Source organism: Mustela lutreola, chromosome 5 (genome assembly GCF_030435805.1).
Source record: "Mustela lutreola isolate mMusLut2 chromosome 5, mMusLut2.pri, whole genome shotgun sequence".
Classification (NCBI taxonomy): domain Eukaryota; kingdom Metazoa; phylum Chordata; class Mammalia; order Carnivora; family Mustelidae; genus Mustela; species Mustela lutreola.
Window position 1 is genome coordinate 48593796 of NC_081294.1, and position 13407 is coordinate 48607202.

The window sequence follows — 13407 nt, forward strand, 5'->3', positions numbered from 1 at the left end:
TAACAAAAAGTTTTAGAAAACATAGTGTAGAGGAAAATCTGTGTCACAGGTTAAGTGTTTACGTCATATTACATGAAAAGAGAGAGTCTACAAGGGGTTGTATCTTAAGTTCCATCTCGTTTTTGTAACTGTGTGCATATATGCATGAAAGAATCTGCTGAAATACGTGAACCAAAATGATTAATGAACTATGATTAATTATGAAGCCTGGACTACAGTAATTTTTAATTTTTATGGCATTTACTACTCTGAGTTTTTTCCAGTAATCATTGTTACTCTTATAAGCAGAAAATAACAATAAATCTATTTATAATTAGGAAAAATACATGCATAACTATATTTTCACAGAAGAAGTTACAGAAAGAGAGTACTTATGGAAGAATTTGGGACTTTTCTGTGTTTTCCTAATTCACTCAAAGAGTACAATTTGTTTGTACAAAGAAGTTTAGAACAAGTACACCTCAGCTTTATATTAGGCATTTTAAGAAAATGTCTGAATATTTCATAACTAATGTCTTATGATTCTACACCTGTACAAAGTTGAACTTCTTCCTGGCAGACCTGAGTTCTGCTCTTCCAACAAGGAAGAACTGTTTGATGTGAGACAAGTCAATGGCTGTTCTCTGGGTCTCTGTTTCTTCACCTTGTGTTTTTCATGAAACTCAAATGGGAAAGCAAATTGTTCTGGTTGGCTTTATACAAGTGTCAGGAGGTGGTAGTGGCTACTACTCTCCCAACAATTATACCATCACATCTTAAGGAAGAAAAAAAGCCAACACTGGGGCAGGTAAACACGTGAGTAAGACAAATTTATTTCCCTCCCAATCATGTTCTCAGGGTTGGCCTTGTTCTAGCAACCTGGAGGTGTCCCAGAGACATTATAAAACAGAGTGGCGAGGGGGATGCTGTGTGCCATCGCTGAAAGGGAAGAGGGAAACACCAGGACACAACTACTGCTCATAATATGCCTCCAGCGTTGTGCACAATCATTAATCCTCCAAAAAATCCTGTGAGATATGTATAATTATAATTCTTATTGTCCAGAGAACGGGTTCAGAGAGCTGAAGTTACTTGCCCTATGTCACACAGTTCCAGAATGATGGAGCAGGACTCTTTTCTAATTATGTCTGATCCCCAAACTTGCAGAAATTCTTAAACATTATTCTTTACAGTATCACTAGAGGTAAAAAATGCACATTGTAAGCAATATTCAGAGTTTCAAGAGTTGACTGGCTCCTTGCACCACATGAAGGAGACTCTTTACATGTCCCTGTGATTGTCAAGACTAATATGCAAGAAATAAAAACCTACCACCATTGAGGAATAAATGCTTGAGCTAGGTAACTGGCTCAAGAACCAGTATAGGCAGGTATGAAGAAAAACTCTGTGGTGACTGGAACCAAAGACTCTGGATTCTCTCTCTGTCTTCCTTCCTCTGCTTCTGTGTTGGTGTCACCCACTCCTACCAGAGATGTGCCTTACCCCAGAGAGAGGAAACATGGCCATGTGTGTCTCCAAAGTCACTTCTTAGAGAATCATTTTTGATGAGGGAAGGAAAGCTGTCCCTCCATATCCACTTAGAAAAATCCATGTGAAGGCTCTGACTGTCCTGTTGACTAGTGCAACCAGTCCGGGACTGCATCCAATGCACTACTGTGATTGCTGGCAGCAGAGAGAACCACTTGGCTTCAAAGGTCTCTACAAGAACGGGTAGGGAGTGATAGTCCCAGGAGGGAAAATTTGGAAGTCCACCACTGTGCTCTGGAAGGTGGTGACAAAATTAGGGATGAGTTGATGGCCCCTTTAATCTTGCAGCTTCCTTTCATGTTTTCTTTTACCCTAAGCTAAGTCAGGCTTCCACATCTGGTGGAAGAGAGTTCCATCAATTTGTGAATTCCAGCTGAGGCAGATTTTATTCCAGAATTGTTTGTCAGCAAGGGAAACATGGTAAAACACGATGGAGGCAAAGAGACTTGAGTTCAAATGTCAACTCTTTTGCTAACTTGCTGGGCTGCCTTGGATAAGTTACTTCACTTCTTTAAGTCTCCAGATTTTTCACTAGTTAAAGATGATAACACCTATTTACAAGGTTCTCATGAGGATTCATTGAGATAATCATATAAAATGCCAGATACAGTGGCACATAGCAGGCGTTCAACAAAGTGTAGCTTTTATTTAATTAATTCCACAAATACTTAGTGAGTGTGTACTACATTGCAAGACACAGTGTTGGGCATAAGGAATCATGAATCAAGAAAGAAAGACAAGGTTTCTATTGTCCTGGAGCTTCTCACAGCAGGGGTTGGTGAGGAGAAAATAAACAAGGAAATAAACAATATAGTTACAGATGGTGATAACTACTTTGGAAAAAAATGAAATTGTTTCCATACTTATAACTGATATAAAACCCTCCAGTTCAATCTCTCTCTCCACCCTTTTATCTATGTGTTGGGAGCCATTCTCAAGGAGTTCAGCATTTAGAGTAAGCTTGAACTTGGAAAGGCATTAAACCATGGGCTCCTAAGGGACATGAAGAGGAAAGAAAAATGGATTGTTGATAGGAAAATCCTGACAGTCTTCTACAGGATTTCCAAGTGCCATTTTGTCAACCTTTGCCTGGTAGGGTCCAGAATCACCTGGGGGAGCCTTTAAAAGATAGTTCCCAATTCCCATCCCCCAATGTTTAAATTATTGTGGTCTAGGATTTTTTTTAAGCTTTTTTTTTTTTTTTTATGGGCAATCAGATGAGAAGCATTCTTGCCAGCCAATCTATGAATTCTATTAGTCACCAAGGCTGAGAATACAAAGCTGCGTCTATTGCTCTGCTTACTACCATATGTTTGTTTCTAGTTTCTAGGATATTTGTGCCTATTGGGCCTCAAGGGGCTCAGAATCTAGCAGGAAATATGAACAAAGGTGTTGTGGGAATATAAAGCAGGAACAACGTAGTTGAAGAAAACTTTATGGAAGGGAAGAATCCTGGATAAGTTAGAATTTGGTTCGGCCGCACATGACAGAAAACACAAAATTATAGTGGGTTAAACTAGATAGAAATTTCTTTTTCTGTCACATAAAGGTCTTGAGGAAAGTAATCCTTTATGGTGGTATGGTGTTTTAGATTCCTTTCTTGTTTTTTCCTCATTCTCATCATGAGGCCTAAACAGTCCAAGATGATTGCTCAGATTCCAGCCCTCACTTCTGTATTCCCTCCAGCAAGAACAACAAAGAGCAAAGAAAGGCATAACCTCTCCATTTAAAGGTATATTCTGGAATTTGCACATGAAAATTCCTTTGACATTTTATAGTCCAGAACTTAGGTACATTCAAGAAATGAAACATAGCTAAAAATATTAAGTTCTATTACCAAAATAGAAAAGGAAAGCATTGGGAGACAACTGGAAGATCTCTACACTGAGATATTAAAAATTATTAGCCATTAGGGAGGGTAAGTCACAGAGTAGACTCAAGAAGAGCGTACTAGTGTGTCTCCATTAGCAGGATGGGACACCATGCCCCACTTTTCTTTCCACATGCTCTGTTCATCATCCTTCATATTGGGACTCGAAGCCCCCCTAGAGCGAGCCTATCTACCCTGGCCATTCAGTGCTCAGTTCTAATATGACCTTTAAAATGATATCAAAACCCCCATGTCACTGGAATAATGGTTGCTTAAAGGTACCCCCACTCCTTTGGTCTTTGAAAGAGCTCACTTTGAAATCACATCATTGAAATTACTAGGACAAATTACTGAAACCAATTTGGAAAAAACTACAATCCTAACTCTTTCATGTGGTTAATTATGGCACATCTGCCTGAAGCAGTGTTATGTAAGCATGAAAGGTAATCAATTATAAAGTCAAAGAGCATGAAAAATAGCTCATGATAAAATACTGAGGAAGTGCACATAGTGTGTGCATATGTTGTGATTCTAATTATGTGAAAGAATGTGTATATGGACAAATATTAGAAAGAACATCATAAAACAAAAGCAATTGTTGGGTGGATGAAAGGTTTTTCTTTTCTAAAAGCCAGTGTGGTTACATTACCTTTATGGCAGATACAATTTGAAATAAGTTGCAAAAACTTTATATGCTGTCAAATGTAGGTGTGCTGAAGAATTACCTGAGGAGCTTATTAAAACTTCAGATTTCTGGATTCTAGCCAAAGAGACTGTGATTCTATAGGTCTGGGGAATGACTGCATTCTTACCAAGCATCCCAGATCATGTTGTGGGAAATGATGCACTAACCACATTTGAAAACCTGTACTGGTTAGTGTTTCAGAGAACGTCAAAAAGTAGTATAGAGTTGAGACATTGTCTGTGCTAAAGGAGCCCACCTTTGTGTTGTTTATTGTCTAAGTGAGCTCCAATAAGCTCAGCCCCCACAGACAGTGTCTCAGGGAACACAGGCAAATGCTTAGAGTTTTGAAGAGATTCCCTTGAAAAAGAATACATGTAAGATGCTGTTCATTATTTTTAGAAATAAAAATTTTCCTGGTTTCAGAAAAGGAGCCAGAGATATAAGGGTCTAGCAGGCAGAACCCCCAACTTCCCTATGAGCATTCATCACTTGGTGGAAAGTTTACTAAGATTTGTGTATGTTAAAATTATCAGAAAGGAGACAGGAGATAGGTAACGTTGCATCAAGTAGTTAGAATGCAGAATGTAGAGACAAAGAGTACATATATATCCAGTGGATGTGGAATTTTTCATCAAGAAGAATTTGAATGTAACTCCTTATATACTTGTTTTTAGAAAGCTGATTTTATTATGAAGCCTTTGGAATTCCTCTAAAATTCAAAAAGTTTAAATGATTCAGAAAGCTAAAAATATGATGTGCCTCAGCAATCTGTTCCAAAATGTAGGCCAGAAATTTTTCAGAATTACCCTGCCCACATCAAAATTATACTGCTTTAAAATAGTGCATGTAGTTCATAGAATCCCCAGAATTTCAACTTCTGTTCTAAACTACAACTTTCAAATGTAGCTTATAATTTGTTTGGCTCAGGAACAATCCTACTGACAGCTGGTTTGCACTGTGGAAAATATCCTTGTATGGGTATTTAGCACATTTGCCCACTTGAATTCTTGGACATAATATCAACTTCCATTAGAGAAATGCAATTCACAACTATAAGTTTCAGTTCTTATTTTTAAGATAATCAAATACTTGGGGCTCCTGGGTGGCTCAGTGGGTTAAAACCTCTGCCTTCGGCTCAGGTCATGATCCTAAGGTCCTGGGATTGAGTCCCGCATCGGGCTCTCTGTTCAGCAGGGAGCCTGCTTCCTCCTCTCTCTGCCTGCCTCTCTGCCTACTTGTGATCTCTGTCTGTCAAATAAATAAATAAAATCTTAAAAACAAAAAAGATAATCAAATACTTAGAGCAAAAACAAAACAAAAAAACAAAAACCAGTTTATTTAGCTACTAACGCATGAAACCATGTGTGAAGTTAACAATTGAAAACCAAAGCCACCAGCTATAATTGTATTAGCAACTTCCAAAGTGGATTCTATGAGATGTTAGCAGACATCGATAAAACAAAAAAGGGAATCTCAAGCCAGTAAGTTTGGGTAGCACTGTAATAAACTGTTAAACATGATTCTTCACCTCAAAACTTTTGACAACCTTTACAATGATAATGGGCATTCACAATCTCCAAGGTGGGGAAATAGTATGTGTTTCCCAAACTTAAATATTGTCAGAATCTCTAAAACGCTTGGGTTCCAACTAACATACTTAAAGAAACACTCTCTTGCCTTTCTAAATTTGATAACTAAGCTCTTGAAAATTGGGATTATATTTATTTTTGTTTTATTTTCACGGAGAGCAGTTTTCTTAATTTGCAACTAGCCAGAGCAGTTTTGTCCAAAGCATAGAAAAGTTTGACATTTTAAACATACTGACATTTCAACACACTTTTAAAGAAGGCTAGTCTTATTACAAATATAACCTCTGATTTATAAGGACAAACAAGGCAATGAATCCTAATAGAATGTGCTCATGGCTCTCATCTTAAAGAATTTCACTCTGATGACTTGGAGAGGCAGATGAATTAGTGTCAATGGGGCAGGGCTTTGTTTAGTCTGTAGATCTCTAGTCTGAGTCAACTGTGATTTAAAGAGCTAGAAGTGAGCAGATAGGGGCATTTGTAGCTAGGCAGGCTTATTTGCAATTGGGTGACTTTTCTACATAAAAGTTTTCCATATTTTTAAGCCCAAATTATACTGTGGATCTGTACAGAATCTAAGCTCCTGACTTCTGATCCCAGTACTGTTGCTCATCCTCAAACAGCCATTAAGGAGAAGGAAGGAAGGAATTGTTGGTGCCGGGCTAGTCTGAAGACAGTTAGGAAACACTAAACAATGCCCTATAACATTCAGCTGTCTTACAAAGGGATTCCTCCAACCAATTTGTTTATAAGAATAAGGTCTGTCATCAAAACCCAGTTTAGTCACTATGCTGTCATTAAAATGAGACGGGATTGGGGCACCTGGGTGTCTCAGTGAGTTAAAGCCTCTGCCTTCGGCTCAGGCATGATCTCAGGGTCCTGGAATCAAGCCCCGCATCAGGCTCTCTGCTCAGTGGGGAGCCTGCTTCCTCCTCTCTCTCTGCCTGCCTCTCTGCCTACTTGTGATCTCTGTCTGTCAAATAAATAAATAAAATCTTTAAATAAAATAAAATGAGATGGGATAAAATGGGTCAAACTGTCACACACATTTCTTCCTTCATCAATTGTGAAGACAACCAGATGTTGCTTTAGTTCCTACATGAGGTTACACATTTGCTCTCTCCACCAAGATATTTGTTTTGCTCTTTAACCACATTGAAGTGACATTGCACAGAGTGATAAAGAATATAAAATATAAGAATAAAATTTTTATTGGGTAGAGGAAATCTTAGATACAATTAAGTATAAGGCTGATGAAATGTATTAACAACCTTTCCTTAAGGAACAAATGCAAACTTAGTAAAGGAAGAAGTTGGAAGCTTAGAACAACTTTCCATACAAAATTTCCAAGCAGTTTTAGTAACAAAATCTCAATTTGCATGAATTATACAGATCACTGAAGGAAAAGTATATTGGTTTGTGGCTACTTCTGATCCTCAGTTCAGGTGCCTTGTAGATCTCTTCTACCATGATCCCAATTCTGGTGGTCCTGATCTTGTTCTAAATAGGTTCTTTCCATCCATAGTGGACACTCACCATGAGGACACATCATAAGAAGGATTTTTATTGCTCACCGTGAATTAAACAAATTCCATGTGCTCTTACACATGAACTCCATGGTTTCAGAGACAGCTGCTTGCACCAAATCTGGAGGAGCTCTTCCATTTGTGGGGGTGCTTAAGTCACATGTACAACACATGTAAAGAGTTTAGAAGTAGCATCAGAGTATGTGCACAACATCTTTGTTGAAAAAGTTTCAAGTCTCATGTAAGCTAACAGGATCTGTGCAATTCTGGAGACTATTAAGTAAAAATAAATTATCTGTATGTGGTATGGAAACCATCCTCATTTGAACAGTACTCGTTCTGTTTATTTCTATCCCCCAAACAGAAAACATCCAACAAGAACAATTTTATCTATGTTTATTTAATTATAACAAAAGTAGAACAATGCATACCAAATGGAAAAATAAATCCAAAAAAGATGATGAAAATGTTTAGGAACAGAAATGACTAATTTAGCTGAAGGAATTACCCAAGTGCCATGAAAACATATTTGAAACTTATAATTGGTTATTAAAGTAAATTAAATTTAGTAACTGAGTCTCAATTCATTACTAAAAATTATCAAAATATTTTCAAACTGTTACATAAAAACAGACAATATCAATAAGTAGTACATAAACACCAAACAAAAAATCATATGAGAAAAATAAATAAATGTATCCTGAGATAAAATACAAATCACACTTGTCATGCCAGATATATACTCCCTATCCCCTCAATAAAATTGTGAGAATTCAGTATTTTGCACATTCCAAGATAAAGTAATGATAATATATGTTGATACAAATTTCAGACACAAAAATAAATTACTTCATATCTTAAATATTCCTATGATGAAACATCAGGACTCCAGTTTCACTAATCAAAATTTTATGAAGGTATAAATTATGTTTGATTTGACTCCTCAAATCATGGCTGACAACTCCCAGCAAAGCATTCTAGGCTCTTTTTTTCTCATACCAACTGACCCAGAATATATTTTAAGAAATGTTTATTTTCTGTGCATATTTGTTTTAAAATTATAAATTTCTGAGCACTTTTTCTTCTTCCTCCTCATCACTGTCAGTGACATTGACTTGCTGGATGCTAGAGGGAGTTGATGTTGGGGCTGTGAAGACATTCTCCAAGGCTCCAATGTCCAGCTGAGGCATGGGATTTAAGTATTCTTCCCCACTGTGGCTATGACTGTTATAGTAAGAGGTCCCATCCATGCTCTCACAACTCCGAGAATCTTCACTGTGTGTGCGTTCATCTGGATAGTCTCTAAAAGGATAGTCTCTATTTAAAGCTGAAAACATAGCCTCGTGTTTTTGGTACCTGTCTTCATAATAACCAAGGCATTCTGGCATTGAACTTGGAAAATTTCCATAGCCAAAGGGAGGCCGACTATAAGGGCAGGTGCTGTAGCAGAAAGATAAAAAAGGAATTAGATCATACCTTGCTCCCATGCTGACTTGCATACAGACTAATTGAGCAAGTTTAACTGCACCCTCTTTGGGGCCTGGAAAGTGCCCAAGATAACTTTCTGCAACCACTTCATGTATTCATCTGCACTTTTACTACTACCAAGTCCCAACATAGAGTAAATAGCAAAGTAAGCCTGTGACTCACCAGAGCTAGTATCTAGTATCAGCCTTGTACTTCTTACCTTTGACAACCCTGACAAAGAAAAATTGATAATCTGGACTTTTCTCTCATGACACCATGTAAGATTTTGGAAATGTAGGCTTGTGTTATATTGTGCTAAAAATCAATGCTTAGTAAGTAGTACAACAATTGTTTTTACTAGTATTTGAAACAAAACTTATGGGGTGGGGAGACATATAATTGAGTTGGGATCAATACTCATCAACTGCATTTTTCACAAAACTAGAATAAGTAATTCCTAAAATCTGAGTGGAATCATAAAAGATCCTGAATAGCTAACACAATCTTGAGAAGAAAAAAAAAAGCTGGCAATATCACAATTCTATATTTCAAGACATACTACAAAGCTACAGTAATCAAAACAATATTTCACTGGTACAAAAATAGACATATAGATCAATAGAACAGAATAGAGAACCCAGAAATAAATCCATGATTATATGGTCAATTAATTTATGATAAAAGAAGAAAGAATGTACAATGGGGAAAAGACTGTCTTCAGTAAATGGTGCTAAGAAAACTGAACAGCTACATGTAAAGAGAATGAAACTGGGCCACCTTTGAACACCATACACAAAAATAAACTCAAAATGGATTAAAGACCTAAATGTGAGGCCTGAAACCATAAAAATCCTAGAACGCAGCCAATAATTTCTTTAACATTAGTCATAACAACATTTTTCTAGATATGTTTCCTAAGACAAGAGAAACTAAAGCAAAAATGAATTATTGAGACTATATAAAAATAAAAAACTTCTGCACAGCAAAGGAAACAATCAATAAAGCTAAAAGACAGCCTACTAAATGGGAGGAAATATCTGCAAATGACATATCAATAGTATCCAAAATATTAAAAAAACTTCTACAATTCAACACCAAAAAACAATCTGATTAAAAAATGGGCAGAGGACCTGAATAGGCATTTTTCCAAAGAAGATATACAGATGGTCAACAGACACATGGGAAGATGCTCAACATTCTCATCACCAGGGAAATGCAAAGTAAAACCACAATGAGATATCATCTTACACTTGTGAAAACGGCTGAAGTCAAAAAGACAAAAAAATAACAAGTGTTGGCAAGGATGTGGAGAAAAGGGAACCTCATATGCTGCTGGTGGAGATATATACTGGTACAGCCACCATGGCAAACAGCATGGAGATTCCTCAAAAAATTAAAAATAGAAATACCATATGATCCAATAATTCCACTATGGGGTATTTACCCAAAGAAAATGAAGACACCAATTCAAAAAGATATACTCATCCCTATGTTTACTTTAGTATTGTTTATAAAAGCTAAAAGATGGAAACAACCTAAGAGTCCATCAATAGATGAATGGATAAAGGAGATGTGTTTTATCACGAATGAAAGAGGAGAGATCACAATCAACACTGGCTAAATACAAACAATTACAAGAACATATTATAAGCAACTATATGGCAACAAATTAGGCAATCTTGAAAAAATGAATGCATTCCTAGAAATGTATAAACTACCAAAAATGAAACTGGAAGAAACAGAAAACCTGAACAGACCCATAACCAGCAAGGACTCTGAAGCAGTAATCAAAAGTCTCCCAATGAACATGAGTCCAGGATCAGATGACTTCCCAGGGGAATTCTACCAAATATTTAAACAAGAATTCATACCTATTCTTCTGAAGCTGTTTTCAAAAATAGAAATGAAAGGAAAACTTCCTAACTCTTTCTTTAAGGCCAGCATTACCTTGCTCCCAAACCCAGACAAAGACCCCACCAAAAAGGAGAATTACAGACCAACATCCCTGATGAACATGGATGCAAAAATTCTCACCTAGATACTAGCCAATAGGATCCAACAGTACATTAAAAGGATTATTCATCATGACCACGTGGGGTTTATTCCTGGGCTGCAAAAGTAGCTCAACATCCACAAATCAATCAATGTGATACACTACATTAATAAAAGAAAGGACAAGGACCATATGATCCTTTTGATAAATGCAGAAAAAGCATTTGACAAAGTATAGCATACTTTCTTGATTAAAACTCCTCACAGTGTAGGGATAGAGGAAACATACCTCAATATCATAAAAGCCATATATGAAAAGCCTACAGCAAATATCATTCTCAATGGGGGAAAAGACTGAGAGATTTTCCCCTAAGGTCAGGTACAGAACAGGGAGGTCCACTGTCACCACTATTATTCAACATAGTACTAGAAGTCCTAACCTCAGCAATCAGACAACAAAAGAAATAAAGGTCATCCAAATTGTCAAAAAAGAACTCAAACTCTCACTCTTTGCAGATGGCATGATACTCTATGTGGAAAACCCAAAAAGCTCCATCCCAAAATTGTAAAACTCATACAGGAACTCAGCAATGTGGCAGGATATAAAATCAATGCACATAAATGAGTGGCATTTCTACACACTAACAATGAGACAGAAGAAAGAGAAAGTAAGGGGTCAATCCCATTTACAATTGAACCCAGAACCATAAGATATTTAGGAATAAACCTAAGCAAAGAAGCAAAGAATCTGTACTCAGAAAACTATAGAAACTTCATAAAAGAAATTGAGGAAGACACAAAGAAATGGAAAAATGTTCCACGCTCATGGATTGGAAGAACAAATATTATGAAAATGTCTGTGCTACCTAGAGCAATCTATACATTCAATACAACCCTTATCAAAATGCCATCAATATTTTTCACAGAGCTGAAAAAAATAGTCCTAACAGTTGTATGGAACAAGAAAAGCCCAAATAGCCAAAGGAATTTTTAAAAAGAAAACCAAAGCTGGTGGCATCACAATTCTGGACTTCAAGCTATGTTACAAAGCTATAATCATCAAGACAGTATGGTATTGATACAAAAACAGACATCTATTCAATAGAACAGAATAGAGAACCCAGAAATGGAACCCCAACTTCATGGTCAACAAGTCCTCAACAAAGCAGGAAAGAATATCCAATGGAAAAGGGACAATCTCTTCAACATATGGTGTTGAGATAATTGGACAGCCACATGCAGAAGAATGAAACTGGACCATTTCCTTACACCACACACAAAAATAGACACAAAATGGATGAGAGACCTAAATGTCAAACAGGAATCCATCAAAATCCTAGAGGAGAACACAGGCAGCAATATCTGTGACCTCAGCCACAGCAACTTCTTGCTAGACATGTCTCCAAAGGCAAGAGATATAAAATGAACTATTGTGAATTCATTAAGATAAAAAGCTTTTTCACAGCAAAGGAAACAGTAAAAAAAAAAAAAAAAAAAGACAACTTATAGAATGGAAAGAGATATTTGCAAATGTCTTATCAAATAAAGGGCTAGTATCCAAAATTTATAAAGAACTTATCAAACTCAACACCCAAAGAACAAATAATCCAATCAAGAAATGGGCAGAGGACATGAACAGACATTTCTGCAAAGAAGACATCGAAATGGACAACAGACACTTGAAAAAATGCTCAACATCACTTAGCATCAGGGAAATACAAATCAAAGTCACCATGAGATACCACCTCACACCAGTCAGAATAGCTAAAATTAACAACTCGGGAAATGACAGATGTTGGTAAGGATGTGGCAAAAGGGGAACCCTCCTACTGTTGGTGGGTGAAAGCTTGTGCAACCATGCTGGAAAACAGTATGAAAGTTCATCAAAAAGTTTAAAATAGAGCTACCCTATGACCCAGCAATTACACTATTGGGTATTTACCCCAAAGATACAAATGTAGTGATCTGAAGGGGCACATGCAACCTGAGTTTATAGCAGCAATGTCCACAATAGCCAAACTGTGGAAGGAGCCTAGATATCCATCAACAGATGAATGGATAAAGCAGATGTGGTGTATATATACATATACAATGGAATATTACTTAGCCATCAAAAAATGGAATCTTGTCATTTGCAATGACATGGATGAGACTAGAGGGTATTATGCTAAGTGAATAAGTCAGTCAGAGAAAGACAATTATCATACTATCTCACTGACACATGAAATTTAAGAAATAAAACAGAGGACCATAGGGGAAGGGAGGGAAAAATAAAACAAGATGAAACCAGAGAGGGAGAAAAACCAGAAGAGACTCTTAATCATAGGAAACAAACAGAGTTGCTGGAGGGGAGAGGAGTGGAAGGATGGGGTAGCTGCATAATAGACATTAAGGAGTACATGTGATGTAATGAGCACTGGGTACTATATTAGACTGTGATGAATCACAGACCTGTATCTCTGAAACCAGGAATACATTATATGTTAATTTTTTTTAAAAGATGGGTTTTACACACACATACATAGACACACACAGGAATATTATGCAGTCATAAAAAAGGATGAGCTCTTGCCATTTGTGACAACATAAATAGACCTAGAGGGCATCTATACCAAGTGAAATAAGTCAGACTGAGAAAGACAAATACTATATGATTTCACTTATAAGTGATATCTTAAAATGTAAATAAACAAAAAGCAGAATGAGAACTGTAAATACAGAGAACAAACTGATGGTTACCTCAGAATGGGA

General features: G+C 36.8%; 1 protein-coding gene across 2 annotated transcripts in view; it reads right to left on the reverse strand.

Annotated features, from left to right (window-relative positions):
* Window positions 1-6898: 6898 nt before the first annotated feature.
* SOX30 (SRY-box transcription factor 30) overlaps window positions 6899-13407 on the reverse strand; it is a 35618-nt gene continuing 29109 nt past the window's right edge. The window contains exon 5 of one of the 2 annotated variants that reach the window (XM_059174156.1): window positions 6899-8637. In XM_059174156.1, coding sequence (XP_059030139.1) covers window positions 8256-8637 — 382 coding nt within the window. In that variant the 3' untranslated portion in view covers window positions 6899-8255. The remainder of the gene's footprint in view (window positions 8638-13407) is intronic. The other variant, XM_059174157.1, reaches the window with a different exon arrangement.